General features: G+C 37.6%; 4 protein-coding genes across 4 annotated transcripts; 2 read left to right on the top strand and 2 right to left on the bottom strand.

Annotated features, from left to right (window-relative positions):
- Nucleotides 1–556: 556 nt before the first annotated feature.
- Nucleotides 557–5196, bottom strand: LOC140771477 (uncharacterized). The gene is made up of 7 exons (XM_073113054.1): nucleotides 4764–5196; nucleotides 4153–4380; nucleotides 2725–2798; nucleotides 2336–2495; nucleotides 1434–1553; nucleotides 1234–1342; nucleotides 557–890 (listed from the first exon to the last, which is right to left on the bottom strand). Exons 1-7 carry the CDS (start codon nucleotides 4986–4988, stop codon nucleotides 709–711), a joined length of 1098 nt encoding a protein of 365 aa, XP_072969155.1. The 5' UTR covers nucleotides 4989–5196; the 3' UTR covers nucleotides 557–708.
- A 617-nt stretch (nucleotides 5197–5813) lies between these two features.
- Nucleotides 5814–10997, top strand: LOC140770126 (transcription factor VOZ1-like). The gene is made up of 4 exons (XM_073111140.1): nucleotides 5814–6298; nucleotides 6373–6552; nucleotides 9205–9727; nucleotides 9843–10997. The coding sequence occupies exons 1-4, from the start codon at nucleotides 6086–6088 to the stop codon at nucleotides 10442–10444; spliced, it is 1518 nt and encodes a 505-aa protein (XP_072967241.1). The 5' UTR covers nucleotides 5814–6085; the 3' UTR covers nucleotides 10445–10997.
- Nucleotides 10998–11760: 763 nt separating this feature from the next.
- On the bottom strand, nucleotides 11761–14476 carry LOC140770204 (uncharacterized). The gene is made up of 7 exons (XM_073111262.1): nucleotides 14162–14476; nucleotides 14001–14085; nucleotides 13427–13535; nucleotides 13226–13314; nucleotides 13084–13148; nucleotides 12915–12993; nucleotides 11761–12236 (listed from the first exon to the last, which is right to left on the bottom strand). Exons 1-7 carry the CDS (start codon nucleotides 14404–14406, stop codon nucleotides 12090–12092), a joined length of 819 nt encoding a protein of 272 aa, XP_072967363.1. The 5' UTR covers nucleotides 14407–14476; the 3' UTR covers nucleotides 11761–12089.
- A 262-nt stretch (nucleotides 14477–14738) lies between these two features.
- On the top strand, nucleotides 14739–19111 carry LOC140769453 (uncharacterized). The gene is made up of 9 exons (XM_073110134.1): nucleotides 14739–14875; nucleotides 14949–15154; nucleotides 15833–15870; nucleotides 16561–16629; nucleotides 16749–16832; nucleotides 17105–17139; nucleotides 17679–17764; nucleotides 18207–18272; nucleotides 18821–19111. The coding sequence occupies exons 2-9, from the start codon at nucleotides 15088–15090 to the stop codon at nucleotides 18853–18855; spliced, it is 480 nt and encodes a 159-aa protein (XP_072966235.1). The 5' UTR covers nucleotides 14739–14875; nucleotides 14949–15087; the 3' UTR covers nucleotides 18856–19111.
- The last annotated feature ends 1713 nt before the right edge of the window (nucleotides 19112–20824 follow it).

Raw genomic sequence — 20824 nt, 5'->3', positions numbered from 1 at the left:
AAGTAACTATCAGAAGGATGTTTGCCACTTGCGAGGTCATAACCAGTTGTTGATGCAGTGGCGATTGGAGACTATGTTCCCTAGTTAAGTAAAGCATCAATCACCAATCATTAGAGGATTCAAAATCCTGAACTCAGATGTCTACCAATCGGTGGCCTCTTGGGGTACAAGATCCTTGGCGGCTTGAATCTTTTTTACCTCTTTACAGTTTGCAGTATAAAATATCATCAGAGATGAGAAGATGATAATACCCAATATCAGAGTTGAGCTGTTTTACCACTAAAATAGGCTTCTGAAATTTAAACGTGACAGCATGTCTCTAACTTCGGTTAACTTTTTTTTTTTGTTGGATTATACAGCTTCGGTTAATTTGAGCGTAGTTGTTCGTCAGTCCTTAAATTGCATGAATATTTATAATTCAATTATCAGCAGTTGCCCTGCACATGTATGTTTGTCTGAAGGAGACTGAGCATTCATAGAACGTTCATATAAACGAATAGATGTCCCTGAAAAAGGGTTTATTCTTTTCCTTTGTTTTCTTTTTCTTTATAATCGACCATGAGTGCGCTAGAATTTAGAGAGAGGAAGAGATTGATTATTTCAATATCAATAGAAATCAGTTTCAGGCAAAAAAAAAAAACAATCTATGATTTACAGCGTACACCAAGATTTCTTCCAAATTTATTGTGGAAAGAGATCCTGTAGGTATTAGTCAACTTCCAGCACCACCTTACCAGGTATTAGCCTCTTCTCCTTGACCCTGTGAGCTTCTCTTACTTGACTGAGAGGGAATGTCTTCTCCACTGGTATCTGCAACTTCCCAGCTCCAGAGAGTCTCCGGATCTCATCTAATCCTTCAGCATCGGCCCTCATGTAGGTCCACCAATACCCTAATATCAGATAATGATTCAGAAGAAGGTTTCTGTAAATATTCTCCTTTTAAGAATAAATTTAATAAATCAAAGATGTAAAGGAGACCATCTTGTTAGTTTTAAGGTGACGCATAGACTACTCTGTTATAGCACGGAAAACCAGTTTAATAGATCGAAATGTGTGATCCACTTGTCAAGTATGTTGAATGGTAATGAACCAGCAATTTCATCTACCAAGATGACATCGGCTTACAACTTAAAACTAACACAGATGTGTAGAATGTCGTCAGTGATCACGGCCTTCTTTTAGTACTGATACTTTATTTATAAAGAAACTAGAGGAACACAAAAGAATGGTTACCTATTCCATGAGAATAACGGTACTGAATTTGCTTCTTCAGTAAAATAGCTGTAGCTGAAGGAAGACCTACAGCCAATCCATATCTGTCAGCCAGGGATGCTGCTTCTCCCTAACAAAGTGAGATAGAGAAGAATGTTTAAGGCAAGTATCCCAACAAGAAGGGCTGACACAGAAAACCACCAAAGAAGATATTTGACTACCTGAAGTGTCATGTAGTTACCGCCTTTCTTCAGAAGATTAATTCCAATTCTTTCAGTTTCAGGTACCCCTATAGTGTCTAGAGCAGCATCAAATTGACCTTCAATTGCTGACTCAACATCCTGCAAAATGAACCATACCATGATGCATGTAAAGAAAATAAAAATTTAAGACAAGAAAAATCATAAAGTATAACCAATAAATATGTGTCCAGAACTGTAAACTAGGTAAGGGAGACTATATCATTCCTATTAAAAATATAAAGTACTTTAATTGAACTTTCATTACTTATACCACTGTTGGAAATTAAACCTCAGCTCTTCAACAAATCAAATCACATTGTATTATTATGTCTCTTCAACTCCTGACTATTATCCTCACTTGTCTATGTTTTGATATCTAATAAGAAAAAATCATCTACTTTTGCATTAAAAAGTTATATAACAGTTTGCACGGTTCACTACAAATAAATCACATAAATAGAAAATAAGTACGAAAGTGTGGTGGACGACTTTGAAGCTTATAAATAATGGAGATCCAGTGAAATTTTAGAACATTAGAAGCTAATAGTAGCTAGAGTTTTAAGCACCTTTGTAATATTAACAATTGATGGGAATTTGAGGAATATAAACCTTTTCCCATAAGAATTTCTTCTAATAAGTCTCACCCCATTTGTGTTGGATTCCTCCTATGATCCTATCTACTTCCAATCAAATGAACCACCATGCAGAGACAACATTGACACCAGATCAAGTCATGCTAAATGCATGGGCACAGTTCTGAATCATAATGGTGCTTCAAGAGAGAAGATGCTCCACCAATTTATTATGATTGTCGAGGAGCAACAAAGAAAACCCAAATCATTATGCTTGTTGAGGAGCAACAAAGAACAGTGTTCCATTACCTCCCTTGTATAGTCAACAGCTTTCTCGGCACCAGCTGCCAGAACTCTTTCAACACTTCCACTTCCACATGTAGTGGACACACTGCACCCTGCAGCTACTGAAAGCTGAATTGCAGCAAGTCCAACTGCTCCTCCTCCACCAATCACCAGCACCCTCTGCCTGTAGAAGAAATAAATCAATTTTTGAGAAATATACTGAAACGAATAAGACAAGTATGGATCAAGTGCCTTTATTTGAAACCTCCAACGAACCAATCTAAATTCCCAGAAAGAAGAGGGAAAAGATGTAGATCAATAATCTGATATCCTTTTCAACATAATTACAGAATTAATAACACTACTTGTTTCCTATAATGTGTTTTCGAACAATGATGTATCTATACACATACCCTTTAGATATTCGAGCTGTACTGTGTAATGCACGCCATGCAGTCAAAGCAGCGAAAGGAATTGCACTAGCCTCCTGAAACATAACAAATATTAAGATTGTTAAGGAAGTCGACCTTGTAAAATGTATGCCATTAATCAAGGAAAACTGACTGACAAATAATAAGTTGTTATCAGCTATAGTCAAAAGATATTAATAGCTGGGGAACTCATCAATAATACCCAAACAATAACTTAAGAAACTCCTAGAGAACTTGGTTGATAACAATCAACTTCTATTAGATTTATCAAGAGATTACATAATCATAATGTTGTATGAAGATCATTCATAAAATTACTAACACTTTACCATAAATACTCTATGCAGAACCAGCTTGTTTGGGAGGTTTCAATACTCTAGGATATAGCTTATTTAGCTTACATTCTCCAAAAAAATTCAAGATATAGACAGAAGAGAAATTGGCAGATTTTGACATTTTTAATGTAAGGTGTTGTCATCTTTGGGACATACATAAGCCAACTAGCCTATAGATGGCAGTCCTATAATAAATCAAGTTATAAATTTCAACACCAACCACCAACCCCTTAAGATGCTAGGATATCTAGTTATCTACAATTACCATACCATATGATGCATAGAGCCTAACACCAGCCCCCTCTAGTTAGTAGTTATAAACTTATAGTAACTATGGTCTTCTATTTTAACTGTGGAGGACTTCTAAATCATTGTCTGATGAAAAATGTAGTCCCTGAATATGACTCTCATGACTCTCACTATCTTTCACATTCTATAGGATGAACCCCTTGAAATCAACCATAGCAAGAGAACACTAGAAAGCTGCTCATACAAATAGCCTTGTGTGCTATTGGGATGATCTCCCAAATTTTCAGAGAGAGAGAGAGAGAGAGAGAGAGAGAGAGAGAGAGAGAGAGAGAGAGAGAGAGAGAGAGAGAGAGAGAGAGAGTTTAAAATTTGTCCCAATATATCGATGCAGAAAATTTAAGGTAAATTGCTTTCTTTTGTTTTTGATGGTCTATTGAGTTCTTACCATGGATGTTCCTAACAGTCTTCTCTAAGATTCAATAGTAGTAATACTCTTTTCTTCTTTCCTTCCATGAATAAACTTGCCCTTCCTCCCATCTTGGCTTCGAATTGAAATGAATGAAATATAAAAAAAACTAATAATCACACATGACCAAAAAAGGAACTCCCATTATAAGAGTATAGTATGAATGAAAATGAAAGAGTTAGAAAACAACAAATCTCAAAAGAAATGCAATCATGTGCATAACTTACAATAAAATTCCTCATAGTACATGGAAATATGTTAACCACAATAAGCATCAACCAGAAAATAGCAAAACCTTCTACGCTGAGAAGATAAGAAAAAAACTATAATATGACAAGGAAACGGCAAAAATTTACTTACAACATGTGTCAGGGAAGGTGGTTTAAGAGTTAGCTCATCTTCTGAGAGAATGGCAAAATCAATGTACGTGCCTCTCACAGCTGTTGGATGGAGTGCACCAAATGCTTCTTGTCCAACAGTAAATGAAGAAACCGAAGACCCAACAGCTGCAACTTCACCACTAACATCCCGACCAATAATTAGTGGTAAAGCTGCTTCAAATATTGAGCGGCCATAGCCAGATCGTACCTGCAGATAGTAAATGTTAATAACTTTACTAGCACGACAACAAACTATTTCCACTGCTACCAATAATATCTTACGTAACCCAAATTAGCAATAAAGTTTAGCTGCAAATCTAAGTGGTATAAAGATCTGAAAAATCTAGCTAACGATTCATTTCTCTGGCGCATTACAATCTTTTTCTTTCTCAATTCATCCACTAAACCTGCTTGCGATTATACTTGTGCATCATTGAAAGAAAATCCGAACAACCTGCCCTTGCCTTTAATCTAGCAAAAGACAACACCAATCTATTTCATTTATTTCCAGAAGATATATTCCGTCTACACTTAAAGCAATCAAACTACTAGCATCGATCCAAAGAAGAAGGAACGTAATAGAGAACTCACTCTCAAGTCCAGCGGATTCACAGAGACCGCACGAGCTCGTACGAGCACCTCCCTGGGCTTCAGATCGGGGACGGCGACGCCATCGCGCACCTCAAGGACCTCCGGTCCGCCGAACCGTGGCACCACCACTGCGCGGCAAGTCATCCCCGCCGTCGTGGAGGCCGACCGGAACCCTAGGTCCGGATTCCGTCCGGCCGAGGCCCGGCGAACCACGAGCCCCCACATCGCCAGCGATCCGAAGACGCCTTAAACCCTGAGTAGGAAGACGACGCCTAAAACCCTCGAGGAGGAGGTTTCGAGAGAGGCGTGCATGAGAAAGAGAGAGAGAGAGAGAGAGAGAGAGAGAGAGAGAGAGAGAGAAAGAAGTGACGGTTATTTAGGCGGCGATGTGTTCGTCTCCCATCCACGCGCTCGTTTTGCGCTATGAAACCAGTTCAGGGGAAGAGGAAGGTGTACGGAGGCGAGAGGCAATCAAAGCCGTCTATTTGACGTGAACGGCTGTCGATGCGTCTTTATGTGATGATTGGGTCGGCTGCGGGCTTTCTTCTCTGAGGTATGCCTTACGTGTTAGTCAATCAATCAAGGATATTTTGCTTAAACGCTCACATTGTTTATTAATCGTTACATTAGTACAATCTTAGAGATATATTTTTATTTTAAGATTATAGGGAGTTGATGTCTAAAAGATACAAATAATAAATAAATAAATAAATAAATAAATAAATAAAATAACAAATGTTACTAATTCTAGGATTTCGTAAAATTAAGATTCTAGTTCGACCAGTTCTGGCGTTTCAAAATGTCCTAGCTGGTGAATGTTAGTTAATTTGGGGATGACTTGAGAAGATTTAGTTACTTACACATAATAAACATAATTACTAGATATTCTAATATATGAGTAAAACTATACACTCTGCATTCAAATTCGATAAAAGCTTTAACAAACTTTTAATTTCAGATAAGTGTTCCAGTAATAAGTATTTATTTTTAAGTCCCACCTTATTCTTTTATTTTTTGATTAAGAAGCCTCATTCCTAATCATCCCCCTCTCTACCCCTTAAAACTCAAAAGTGACTCACAAGAGAGAAGAGAAGAGAAGAGAAGAGAGAGGGATAGTAAACGGGAGCAAGAGCAACATTCTCCCCCTACTTCCTCATCCTACTCTCTCCCGTCTTTAGATTTGGATTCGGTCGTATCCTCGAGCACTTCTAATAGTCGTCTCGATCTCGATCCTTTCCCTTCTTCTCCGTTACCAATCTTGTGCAATTCCAAGCGACTTGGGGGCGATCGGAGGGATTTGGTGTAGAGGAAAGTTAGGATTGATGGGGAAGGGTTGCCGCTCGGGGTCGCACAAGCTCTTCAAGGACAAGGCTAAGAACCGCGTCGATGACCTCCAGGAGATGTTCTCCGATCTCCAATCGGCGCGGAAGGAGAGCCGCACCGCCGACGTCGCCGTCCTTGAAGAGCAGGTCCACCAGATGCTCCGCGAGTGGAAGGCCGAGCTCAACGAGCCCTCGCCGGCCTCTTCTTTGATTGTAAGTTCATTGATTCCTTTGGGCTTTTAGTCAAAATTTGTAACTTGGTGATGGATTCATTCGATTCTGGGCAGGGAAGCGCTCGTGTCTCGTCGAATCCACCGTCGGACTTTTTGAGGCTTTTGCAGCTCAGCGAGGAGGAGGATGATGCCACGAGTAAGATGTCGGTGGGGAATTTGAAGCATGAAGTGGAGGATGTGGGACAACCTGATCGTAGTGGCGTTGGAGGAGGAGGAACTGCTGATTTCCATGAGGTCTTTTAAGTTGATCGCGATTTAGTTTCAATTCAGTGTTCTCTTATCGCATGCTTGTGATCTGTTTCGCGTAAGATAACTTCTACAGCTTAATTCTGGTGTTGTGGTCTTTAATTATTGTTGACTCCAGTTCTTGAGACTTCCCAATGTGGGGCTTATACTTATGCGATATGTTTATTTGGTCCTTGAATTAAACTTAGGGCACATCATTTATATATTGTTATAAGAATCATGTTAGGCTTTGCTGTTACTATTTATTAGAACAACCAGGTGACTGATTACACTGGTTGAGGGGAAGCTCCTATTTGAAATGAATTATTGTCTGCAAAGTTCTAAATTTTTTTTGGTCAAATGTGGGCGCCTAAGACCATTTTACAAGTTATTTTGTAGGATATTCTACGTAAGGGCATAATCCTATAAGCATTAGATTTGAGCTAATAGAGTTCAATCCTTAATAGTAACTCCCCTTCGCCTCTGGGCTGAAGAAGTTGTAATATGCTCAAGATGTGGATTTTGAATTAAATTGGTGTAGTTTTTTTTTATTGTAACGAGTGATGATAGATAGGTTTGACATGATTCAAACTCAATACCCTCAATATCTCTTGTTCTAAATGCCATCTGACATAATCAACTAACCCAAATGCTTAAGCTGTTAAGCTTTTAGAGATGGTGTGCATTCGGAACTTGATTTGAGTTAAAGATAAATAGAAAATGTATTCAAGGAGACAGAGCTAAAGGAAACAACTTTAGTGTAGACGGGACTTTCCTTTGTACTCCGGTGATTTGTGTTAAAACAAAATTATATTTATTTGCCTTAATTGCAGGTGCATTGGCTTATCATGAAAGATACTCCAGATGCTACAGATTCTCTTCTTCTTTTTACTGGGATCATATAACAAAAGCACCTGCTTTCAAATATAATCCTTTGTATTCTTAAGTGGATCTTTAATTTATAGGTTCTTGAACCTTTTGGAAGGATCTAAAAGAATTTTCACGTGCGTATATCTAGATGACCTTGTTATTGGCTGTGAAAGGATGAATTTTTGGAACCAGCAAATTTCACATCCATGACATCTTATTTTTGAGATTCTTATTTTGCTGCTGTGATCTTAAATAAGGGTCGTGAATGTTGTGGAGAGGTCTACACTGTAGGGGTCTAAACGAGACGAGCCTGTGCGAGCTAGCTCCGGCTCTGGCTTAAGCTCAGTTCAAAATGAATTTTGAGCTTTAGAATTGGGCTCAAGCGCGGCTCATCTCAACTTGAGCCGAGCTCAAGCCTGAAATGAACCTATTATCAAATCACGCCGAACTGAATTGAGCTAGACCAAGCTAGATCAAACTGAAGCCGAGCACCACAGTAGCTTGAGGAGGATGAGGCCGCTGGCAGCTTGAGGAGGAGGAGGCGGTCGGTGCCGCGACATCACCGCCCTTTGGAACGTCAATCCGATCGCCCTCATTCCTTCCTCTATCGCCGTTGTCACCTCGGCGGCAAGTCGGTTCCGGAACGGATCCATCTTGGCGGGCAGGTCGAGGAGCTCTCGCATCCTCGTTGCCACTGGAGGAGGTAGCATCATCGCCCTCCAAAACGCCGATTCGGTGCCGAAGGAGGAGGCTGGCCAGGGATAGATATGAGATTTGGACATTTGGAAATAGGATTTTGTAAGAACCCTTTCGTACTGAGCCTATCAAATTGAGCCTGAGCGAGCCGGCTCCTGCTCAGGCTCGGCTCGATATTAATTTCAAGCCGGTTTCGACGACTCGAGTTTGGCTCATCTCTAATCAAGTTGAGCCGAATTCGAGCTTCACTGAGCTAAGCCCGAGTTGTTCGTTTATTTTGACAGCCCTACTAAACAGTAATTGTACACAGTAGTTGTATGCGTTGAAGGGCAATGTAGAATTTGTTAGGAAATTCACTAAATGTCAAAGCATAGGCAGATATCCATAAAATTTTAGGTTGATTTGATTTATTAACTTTTTAATTGTTGATACAGTGGAATGATTTTTTCTTTGAAAAGAAGAAAATAAGGTTACCATATTGTTCAAACTGTGATTTCATAGTAAAAGAGTCATTGTTTTCGAATATGTATAAAGTTTAAAAGCTTATAAATATGTGGAATGCAATCTTGTTGATTCTAGATATCAAACTAATGATTAGCTGAAGAAAAAATAATTTATTTTCTTTTGATCTATCAACAGTTCAGTCATTAAAAAGAATATTACATATAGAGTAAGAATTTATTAGGACTTTAAATTTCTGCGTTGCTCTTCGGAGAGAAATTTTAAGATGGTGCTTTATTGTCTTGTACACATTATTTTGCATTTGCTTTGCACATATAAATTTTACACTCTAGATTCTGTTGTGCTGCTTTATAATGTTTATTTATTCCATGAATGTATAAGGCCTATAAATTGAAGAATGCAAAACTAATTTTTCTTATTTCCACAATTTATCTGGCACATTTTGCGAGGTGTACATAGCATTCTTACTTCTAGATCTTGTTGTAAAAAAAATTTGGTAGCTGAGAGCAAATTAGTACTTCTTATTCTTCAGAACATGGTTGGTGATTTACCAGCTCTTTTCTTGCATTCTTGTTCAATTTCTTGCTCTTGTATTTGTGACAATTTTGGTTATGTAATTTGCTCTCCTTTCAGAACTATTATGTGAACCAGGAGCTTAAGGAAGACACGTTCCTTTTTGCTGAAAACAAAAGCAACCTTCCAACAGGGCAGCATGGGGATGTCCTAAATTGTCTGGATGGGACTACTTATCTGGAATATCAATCACTCAATATGCATCAAGAAGTGCCCCATAATCTATATCTCAATTTCAATACCGATGAACAAAATAGTGGTGATGTGTTTCCCCATATGTCGGACTTGCTACCCACAATATGTCCTCCACCTTCTGCATTTCTGAGGCCAAAGTGTGCTCTCTGGGACTGTCCTCGTCCTGCACAAGGATCAGAATGGTGTCATGATTATTGCAGTAGCTTCCATGCTAATCTTGCATTTAATGAAGGTCCTCCTGGAATGACACCAGTGCTCCGTCCGGGAGGTATTGATCTCAAAGATGGTCCATTGTTTGAGGCTCTTGTTGCAAAGACACAAGGAAAAAATGTTGGTATTCCAGTATGTGAAGGCGCTGCTACTGCAAAGTCTCCATGGAATGCTCCTGGTATGGTGTATGGTGTTTATCTTCAATTTTTTTGGTGTCAGCTAGTTAACGATGTATTTTAGATTCTATTAGCAAGAAAAATCTTTAATAATTGGCCTGTCTTGTGATGTTGCAGAGCTATTTGATCTTTCTGTTCTTGAAGGTGAATCTATTAGAGAATGGCTTTTCTTTGACAAGCCAAGAAGGGCATTTGAGAGTGGGAATAGAAAGCAAAGATCATTGCCAGATTACAGTGGTAGGGGTTGGCATGAATCTAGGAAGCAGGTAATGAAGGAATTTGGAGGTCTGAAAAGGTCTTACTACATGGATCCGCAACCGCTGAGCCACTATGAGTGGCATCTCTTTGAATATGAGAGCAATGATAGTGATGCCTTTGCCTTATACAGGCTAGAGTTTAAGCTGGTCGATACAAAAAAAAGTACCAAAGCAAAATTAGCCGGTACTTCACTCGTTGATCTGCAGCAGCAGATGGGAAGGCTTAATGCAGACAATTCTGTTGATAATAAACGAAATTCCAGGGGCAGGGGAAAGAACAACTACAACGATGTCAATGAGAATATGTATTACGCTTCCAACATGATTAATCAGAAGGAAAATTCTCAAAATGCTTATCATGTATTAGATCAGATGGTTTCTTTAAATGAGAACTCTGGATATGGGCCGAATCTCCAATACCCATATTCTTCTGAGAGCAAAAATGACTACTATGTTACATAAGTTAGGACAGTTGAGGCAGCTGGATCCGCTTCCTTTTTCATTCCAGATTTTGGAACTGATTCAATCAACTTCAGTTGACAATCTACTGGCTGCCAAGTTCTGAATGTTATCTACCTCAGTTTTCTGTCTTTAACAAGCATGACTATTGACTCTATCCTTTTTAATTATATTATATAGGGTCAGCAGGAGAGCTTCATTTGAAGTAGGTGGTCTTTGTTCAACATAATACTTCACTAACAGTACCATGCAAATTGTAATTGAAGTGAGGTCACAACATCTAGCCATCTACTTGGTGCATATCTTTAACGTGATGCCAGGTGACATAGTATAACCGTGGTTGTATAGAGATTGGCATGTGCCTCCTTTCCTCTTATGTATAGGCTATTAGGGGAATCAAAATGAGAATGATTGTAATCATATTAAGCAGAACCATTATTGTAGTTGACAAAATGCCATGCAGTTTGGTGGCCAGTTGAGGCCAATATCAAATGTAAGTTGTTGTTATATGCTCTAATTAAATTCTTCTTAAGGTAAACTACTTTATTGTTCCTCTCACTTCTTGTTGTTTTTAGCCCCTACAGCTAGACTTTGTGTTCTCGTTACAATGATGAAGTTATGCATTGTGGTTTATTAGTTCTAAAATTCGTGAAAAACTTTGGGAACCTAAAAATTCAATTATGTTAGGTTGGGATATTGTTACGAATGCCTGACAGTGCCATAGACATGAATGGATGTTCTGCTCTACTATAATAAAAATTACCTACTATTTGCGGCATTTTACATAAATTTGGTTGTCATTATTTTTACTTGAATGATTTGGCTTCTTTATACGGCTGCAAGTTTATGGCCTCATGGTTGTCTTATTTGTCAGTGATAAAATTCAGATTGAGCTGCTGTTGAATGATATATTGATTACTATATATTTTTTATCTACTTAAGCTGGCATCTTTGTATTGATTTGAATTTGTGTTGCCTCTTAGTTATCTTATGCCCAGTGATTGAAGTTCAGCACATACTGCCATGGATGGAGATCTAGATAATTTCTTCTAGTAGCTAGTTAAATGAGCAAGCCCCAGCTGTCGGGCTGTTTGAATGTCTGAACCTGATTAAAAGAAGATGAATAGAACTGATGAGCTGATTCATGAATGCCGTGCATGTAGCAAAGATTAATTTATTATTTGGTTAATGAATGAATAAGTGATTAGCTTGTTTGGTAAAGAACAACTTACCACTGGAAAAGCATCATGACTGTCATTTCTCACATCAGCATACAAATATTTGATCGCTAAAGCATTAATTTGCCAATCCTCCAGAACTTAAAAGCAACTAGGGAAAACTTTAATGATTTGGTGTGTGCATAAGTTAAAACTGTCAAAATTTCATTTCCTTTGGAAAGCTGAGAACAACAAGTATTAAGGTCAGAAGCCATGCAGGAATGGCTGATTTCCTCCTCTGCATTCAGAAAGTTGTGCTCTGGCGCTCTGAAACTAAGGTAGGAAGAAAATGCACCTTCTGAGGAGAAACAGGGCAGTATATCAGCATCATGCCCATTCCAGTTACTACTCAAAAGTTTGAAATTGGTATGTGAAATACTGGTGATTGCATCAAATGACAGCTCCAATGTTCTGTCTTCGAACAAGAGTGGCTAAACATCAGCTTTCACCTCCTCTGTTGGTTTGTTCTTGCGCCTGTTCGATAGCTTCCTTTTGGACCTGAACAGTGATTTGATGCTCTTTTCCCACTCTCTCTTGTGTTTGTTATAAATGAACATTGCAGCCTGGGCATCCTGAATCTGCATGGAAACCAAATTGATGATTGCTAAGACATGTTAACAGCCCAGATCTTTCTTGGTTGCAAGAGCAATGAACTTCTCACAGCTTGTAAATTCTCAATTTGAGGACAAAAAGGGCTTTTAAAATGTCAAGAAAAACTGTCTTATGCAAAACCAAATAAAAAGAACAATACAAAGGGAAGTGAGGAAGAACAAGATCACAAAGTAAAGAGAGTAATTGAGGTGATTCTACTATGCTAAAAATTAATTTCACAATATATGGAGTTCTGATTTTCTGACCATAGTGATATCGTTCTCAAAAGTACATACAATAAAATATGCTATCATTATCAAGAGGGATATACATGTTACAGATAGACATCATAGCCAGATAAACATAGTTTGTCATAGACAGCATATGTGGTGACGGCAATCATTGTGAGGATAACGACATATGTGATGGAAACAGTTGTAGTAGTTAACTGATCAAAAAACCATATGTTCAGAGGTTAAATGATGACCTTATAGCAACAAAGGATCATGCTGATGATCAAGATTGTGAACTTTGAGGTCATGCACGAGCATAAGGAATAAAATGCCTTGGAATGACTAGCATAATATTTTCCAGCCATGCAACACAAACTTAATCTAGATTTCAATTCTATAAGTACCAAATACAGAAGGTACTACAAGACATACAGGACAATGCTCATTTTGTTGGATCTTGACACCAAGAATTTGAGCTGCAAGATCCTTCAAAGCTCTCTTCCGTCCCTCCCTGATATATTAGCTGTACATGTCAATACATGCTAATGAAAATCTTAAAGCCTGCAATACAGTCATTAATCAGACGAAAATAAAGCCTAACCTTTTAAAAGGCTCATATAATGAGGTATCCCTTATGTCTTTCTTTGGATGACTTAGTAATAATACCTAGAAATTGAATAGTTTTTTCATCAGTTAACCACCGGACTGTACTGGAGAGAAAATAAACTCAGGTGATACTCAACCTTAAGATCATTGTGCAAAGCATGGCCCACAAGAATCCGCCCTTTAATCAACTCACCCACTTTCTTCTGGACAGCCCAAAACTCCTTCGCTGCAGTCACAGAATTAGAGATCAACGTGCACATGCTAGTTGCATCCACAAAAACCATCAAAAAATTATATCTCCACTAAAAGGGGAAAAGCAGATATAGTGGATTGCCAACCTTTCTTCATGTGCTTAGGGCGAATTCCACTGATATTTGTTCGGAAGTCAACTATATGCTCTACTGCTCGCACATACTCGTCATATACAACATTCCCCCATGAATTCACCTGAAATAATATAGAGTTTCAATATAAGAATAATCAAATAAGTCTGTAAAGATGATAATGATAGTCATTTCCTGTCTTGGTCATGTTGTTTGAAGTTCAGGTATGGATTCAGCTACTTCAGTATTTTGAATCTTTTAGATTAAATTTTCCTGCATCCTTTTGCGACTCTTATGTTTCATGAAGTATGATTTAATCTTAGGAACATAATGTTGCCATTTTCTGATATGTCATCCATGAACCCAACAATTAATTCATAGACATAACGAGAACTCAAGACAGAGAGCCGGAGAATAAGGAAGAATCCAGGGAAGTAGAGAAACATGAACAATTCCTACTCCCGCCCAAGTTCGAAAGCACAACATGGTTAAACTACTTATAACAATATGGCAGTCATAAAGGAACCATCTTTCACCCAAAAAAGGCCACCGAAGGAGACCAACGAAATGGAAAAGAAACATTACGCACCAGAGTGACCCTTCCAAGGGCGCTCTTGTTCCCAAGCGGGCCCACGCCAACCATCTCGCAATCCATAGCCAACGCCTGCGTCAAGCTGCATCGGAAAGCAACTGAGGTAAGAAGAAATCGAGCTAGACCACAAAGCAGAGGAGGAAGAGGAGGAGGAGCACCTGGTGTCATCGGAGGTCGGCGATAAACCGGAGGAAATAGGAGGAGATGGCTCCGCTTCCGGCCTCTCCTTGCGCTTCCCTAAGCTGGGGAGAGCTGGGGTTCTAGAATCTGGGTCGAGGGGTTTTGGCAAACGGCGGCTTCTGAGCTTTTCTTGGAGCTGCGCCCAGTTAGGGTTTAGGGAGGATGGATTCTTCGGTCTGGAGTTAGGATTACGGTTCGTCGCCGGCGCTCCTCCGTTGGCCATCAGTTGCCGATGGTTTGTGGAGGCGTAACCTAATACAGGGTCAAATTAAACATAGTGAGAATATAGGAAGCAAAATATAATATTTTGACAAGGCAGGGTGCAAACTAAAACAATCCCTTAAAGGACCAATACGGAAAACAAAGAGACACTGAGTTTCTGTCAAAAAAAAATAAAATAAATAAATAAATAAATAAAAAGAGACACCGAGTTGACCATACTTAGAGCCGGCAGATTCGATATTAAAAGTAATAGAAGTGTTAGATTCGGCAATTCCCCTCCTCCAATCATGAGGTTATTATTTTCTTTTCTTTTTTTACTTTTTTTAGTGGAAAAGTCCGTAGATTGACATTAGAATTCATTCTCCTCCCATGAAGCCACTTGTACTCGAATCAGATGCAAGCAGCCACGAATACACCACCTTCTGCTTCGATTGGGCAGATCCAACGGCTCAGGCGTAATCAATCACCTGGTAGGATTCGTTTTCTCTTCCTTTTTTTTTTCTTTTTTGATACAACTCCGAGTCTAACAAGAATTCCTAATAGATTACCCGATGGGAGAGAGATATAAATATAACTAGAGTTGTAGGGTTCTGGGGATTCGATAGTTGATTTCTCCGGTCGTGCTTGCGAGCAGAGGCTTTTTTGCTAGTCGTGCTGCTTTTTTCTCTCTGTGCGTTCGATCATGGGGAGAGGAAAGTTTAAGGGCAAACCTACGGGTCGCAGGAATTTCTCGACGCCGGAGGAGATGGGTGAGCACTAATTAGCCTTCTCCGTCTCACTTTCGAGTTAAATTTTGCTTCTTGGATTATTTATCTAGGGTTCGATTACCAAGCTCGTGCGTTTTTTCTCGCTGTGTTACTCCGTGGATTTCGCTCGAATCTTGTTCTTCTTTGTCTACTGCGGAGTAGGGTTCAATTCCAATTTCGGATTTCACTCTGTAGATTGATATTTCTGGACAAAAGGACTCTGTTCTAGTGTGACTTGTTCATGTTATTTCTGTTGCAAAGTTTTGCTTTTGCTATTTTTTTTTGGCTTTAAAAGGACTGTAGCAGCATCAATCGGTTAGAGGGGTAGATTCATGTTTCAAAGTTCAAGCTAATGTTGCACCAAAGTGAGTTGGATTCATAAAATGAACAAAAAGAAGACTGCGAGTAGCACTATAGCAGCATTTGGTAGTTCTTCTTCTTTAGGTTTTAATAACCGAGAGAGTCTTTTCCTGTGCTCGAATGGTTGTGATTTTGGACAGTTAAGCTCGGTGATAATTGGATAGTCTTTAAGGAATGAGGATTACCATGATGTCCTTGGTCCTGCAGATGTTGCTTTTGCTGTTCATTCTATGTTCATCTTGTAAAAGTTCTTTTCTTTTTGTGGATTACATTGACGCGTAGAGTTTCTTCTAATTGCTATCTTCCCTTCAAATGCTGCAGCTGCTGGTACATCATCTCGTCCACGCAGCTTTAAACAGGTTTGCACTTCTTTTTATTTAAATATATCTACTAAAATAATTCACCTGCTGATATTTTTTCCATCAACACGCATATACTATTAATCCTCTTAGTGCCACGCCCTCTTCTAGAAATGGAGGCAGCACTACCGTGGTGCTTATATTTAAGTAACAATATAGGAAAATTTCATGTTGTCATTCCTTGTAATGAAATTGATTCAGCATATATATGAAACATATTGTTTCTCCTCTCTCTCTCTCTCTCTCTCTCTCTCTCTCTCTCTCTCACACACACACACAGAGGTGATCAGTTGCAATTTCTCCTTAACTGATGTTCAACTTGCTGTTTCTTTAAATGAAGTTGGTTCAACATGGTGTTTCTTGAATTAATTTGAATGAATTTTTCCATCAAAACTCAATGTACAATTCAGATGGTATGCAGTGAAAAAGTGAAAATAGGTGCTTCTTCCAGCCAATGTTTATCCTATGGTATTTAGCTCATTAATTCACAGTGTGCCATCATGTCTGAATATCAAAGTAATGATTGTAGTCCTACTACCAATTTATGCCTTTGTTGTTAGTTTCTTGGAAACTTAATTTATTCTATGATATGTTAATATGAAATACCTTCTGTTGTTTACTGGCTTGGATAAGTTTATCTGTGTGATATTACGATTGTACTTATGGAACCTTCACTTCTTATTAATTCAGCAAGAGGAAGCTGAAGATCTAGTAAGGCAAGAATCTGAAGAGGAAGATGATTCTGGAGAAGATACAGAGGTAGGAGTTCTTTCTTTTCTGGTGCTCCTCGACCTTATCTGATTTTCAATTACATAATTTTTTTTAAATGTTTCGGCAGCACTTCTGCATCTAAATATTTTCTATGATACTTTTGACAGAAAAAGAAAGGCACCCAGGGCATTATTGAAGTCGCAAATCCAAACTTGGTGAAACCGAAGATGATGAAAGCTAGAGAAGTTGATGTACGTCAAGCAGTTTCTTTTCTATTTTCATTACCATATGCAATTCTTCTTGACTGACAAATCAAACTCTTCTTTAGTTTTGTTTGCTGGAGATCAATCTAAACAACTTTTCTTTTTCCATCAGTTCACATACATCTATCTTATGAACTCTTCTTGACTGACAAATCAAACTCTTCTTTAGTTTTGTTTGCTGGAGATCAATCTAAATAACTTTTCTTTTTCCATCAGTTCACATACATCTATCTTATGAACTTTTCTACATTGTGGTGCAGATCGATAGGACAACAGAACTCTCAAGGCGTGAAAGGTGTGTTAGGCTATCATTCAGCACTTCATGGCTTCTTGCTGATAGACATATAACTTATTTTCTTCTGTAATTTACTTACATGTGGGCACATTTATGTACATATTCCTATGGCCGTTCATCTAGGATATAGTGAAGCTCCTGCTTTTATCTAATCTGAGAAGTTCATTTATTTTGCTCTCTATAAGCATATCTATGGTTCTTTTCCTCCCTTCAAGATGAAGTAGCTTTCTTTTGCTTGTAATTCTTCTTAGCATATCTCTTTGCTGCATAAAAATACTGACTTCTCTTATTTCAAGATACAATCCATGGTGCTATTTCTTTTTCTTTTTCTTCATGTGTTAGTTTTGGAGATAAATGATTCTGTTGCTTACTTGTATATTAGTAAAGTTGCCAAAATTCATGTCGGCTCTATTGAATCTCAGACTTGTTGATGTATATGTCATTTGGATTTTTAGCTCACTATTGCATGTTTGATGTTTTTGTCCCACATGATTTTATTTTATTTTATCAGCAATATTGTTATGACCTTAACCTTGTAGGGAGGAGATTGAGAAACAAAAAGCTCATGAACGTTACATGAGGCTTCAGGAGCAAGGGAAAACTGACCAAGCTAGAAAAGATTTAGGTAAAAATTTAGAAATCCTGTCTTATTTCTTTGTCTCACTATCTTTTCTTCCTCTTTTTATGTGGCTATATGATTATTATTCCTAAGAACATGTCAAGAGAACCTTCTTCCTATAAATGGCTCCTTTTGCAATGTTAAATAATCTTAATGCAAGCTTAATGTTGTATAGTTAATGGCATTTCTTATAATATTCTTAATTGCCTTCATATTACTATTCCGTCTTGTGTTTCTAGACAGAACATGCATACAAGTATTTTTAAGGTACCTACATGCATTTACATCCAGTAGTGTGACCCCTAGCATCCTTAAGTGGAATTATCATTCAGATCAAGTAGTTTGTATAAATATGCATGTGATGCTTCAATATCATCTCTCATGAAGTGCCTTTTATTTTCTGTATTGCATAATACCATAAGCTTCCTTCAACTATTTTTGTTTGCAGAACGTCTTGCTTTAATACGACAACAAAGGGCTGAAGCTGCAAAGAAACGGGATGAAGAAAAAGCTGGTACAATATTCTTCTATTTACCTGCATAGTTACCAGGATATGAGTACAATATTTACATATAGTTATTGAGTGAAGTTTTCAGACATTCGACAGTAATAATGAAAGATCAGGCAACTGTAATCATGAGCAGTAACATAAGGTGCCTATCATAAGCAACGCCTATCGTTTAGCGATATCCTACAAATCCTCTTGATTATTCCATTTTACCAAGGGTTTTGCTTTTGAATCCAGTTTTTCTGCCATTCTTTTAAAAAGACCCGATAAGTTCTTGAAGCCCAATACTCTTTCAGACCCTTGCAGGCCGCAGCCATGGGGACAAATCCATTGTTCTCATGTGCTTATGCAGATATTCTGTAACCTTTGCTTATATTTTTCTCATTTCTACCTTCTAATATAGTAAGATAGTAAATCAATATTCTCGTTTTAGGAGTGCATCTCGCAAATCAATATTCTGAATTCTTATGTCCACATAGTAATATGGCCTTCTTCCGGTCCTTTCATGTTCTGACTTGAACCATATACTGAAATTGTTCTTTCTTATTTTGCAGCCAAAGAACAGAAGAAGGCTGAAGCACGGAAATAACTTAACAAAGATGGTTCTTTAGCATGGAAATTTCCTCATAGATTTGTGAACTATATTCGTTGGTTGTCCAACAAGAATGTCAACATTTGTATTTTCTAGTATCTTTTAGTACTCTATCATCAATTGATTACTGGTGACAGGAGAAAACTGTAAAGCAGTAATTGGTGCATAATTAGGCTTGTAACTTACGCCGTAAAGGATATTTATCCAACGTGATATTTCTATAGATTTCAATATAAATTCTGTTTGATATTGCTTTGAGGCGAAAATGCTATACATTCATGTGAAGCAAAACAATAGGATTACAGGTAAGATGGTATGCCTTGCCATGAAGGGCAAGGCAGCCACTTGGTAACCAAACTCTTTGCTGTCGACAGTACATAGATGTTGAACATTGTAATTTGCTAGTTGCCATGTTCTTTTCCAGGCAAAATAAGCTGGCAAATTTTAGAGATACAACAATCTCCAGCTGATTTCTGATGGACTGAATGCCGAATGAAAACCATTTGACTTTGAACTTATTATGCTTAGCTACTTATCTTGATTATTCTATTCTAAATGCTGAGACAGTAATAAAGTCCCAGACAAATGGACCTGGAATTGGTCGTAATTTATTCAAAGACATTCTTGATCTTGACTTTTGATCGAGTTCTCTCTGTTCTCCTAGGAGAGAAATTAAAAAGTAGAAATTTGAAGCTAAGATATAAACTCAAAGCAAGAGATTATTTGATGTTTGGTATGACCTCGGATTACTTGAGATGCTAATTAGCAACTTATGGTGGGCACTCAACTATAATTTTGTTCCTCTTCTTGGTGGACATACCAAGATATAGTTGAAACCATCTAATCTAATTTAACTCAAGGTGAATTAGAGTTTTAAGCTCATCTAACTTCCACGTAGAAAATATCGTAGGACTATGATTTGACATCACAATCACTGGGGAGAAGAAGCAAACATCATCAACCTCATTACATACCCAACATTTTAATTATTGCAACACCTCTCATTTCGTCGCGTTACACCCCACACGCTTTAGCTGTCTTGCTTGTCTAAACGACACTATATACTAATTGCGTACATTAATAAACCTCTCAGACTGCATGCCGATGCCTCCTCAACTGCAAACCACATCATATTAACCCAGAAATTTCGCCAACTGGTTACAGATCATATGATAGTTCTGGATATATTTATCCAGTGAATTATATATTATTCATCCTTTTCTTTTCTTTTATTCATATAATTTATCTAAATTCATATCTTAATGCAATTAGAATTGCTGGAGTTAGAATTGTAGGTAGGGATTTGACTGAAAAGTTACCTCAGACTCACTTAGCACTCCGGATATCGTGATCATCGACTACATTAAAAGCAGTGAGCCTTGACCCAGTTGTCCAGAGAAGCATGGTCTCGCTCTTACCGAGAAAATTAGTTCTTACAATAATGACTTGGTATCCACCACCAAACTTTTAATTAGATTACTAATTACTTAAAGTTATTCTCACAATTCTTTATGAATATATATGGATTATGTGCTAAGCGATAAACCCTTTTAAGTATATAGATTAAATAATTAAGCTATTTTTTTTTATAAAAATATATATCAAAATTAATTTAAAGATAAATTATAAATTATCCTTATAGTTAAGCCTAAAATTAAATTATCTTCTAAATTTTTATTTGTATCACTCTATCCCATCCCATAGAATTGTTCTTATCTTTTTATATTAAATTTACTTCATCATATTCTATTCATCAAAATAAAATACACTTTCATAAATGTTTTATAGTAATTTATGTTTTTCCCATTAGTTATATAAAAAACTTAATAACTTAATATTATTTTAAATCACAAAGGGGAAAAATGATGTAAATAAATTAAAAAAAATTAGAAGTAGTTTAATTTAAAACATAATGACAGCATAACAATTTGTAATTTGTCATAATTCAAAACTATAGTTATATAAT

The sequence above is a fragment of the Typha angustifolia genome, chromosome 11, assembly GCF_048772165.1.
Source record: "Typha angustifolia cultivar Huaian chromosome 11, ASM4877216v1, whole genome shotgun sequence".
Classification (NCBI taxonomy): Eukaryota; Viridiplantae; Streptophyta; class Magnoliopsida; order Poales; family Typhaceae; genus Typha; species Typha angustifolia.
This window is presented reverse-complemented; position numbering and strand designations above follow the sequence as displayed.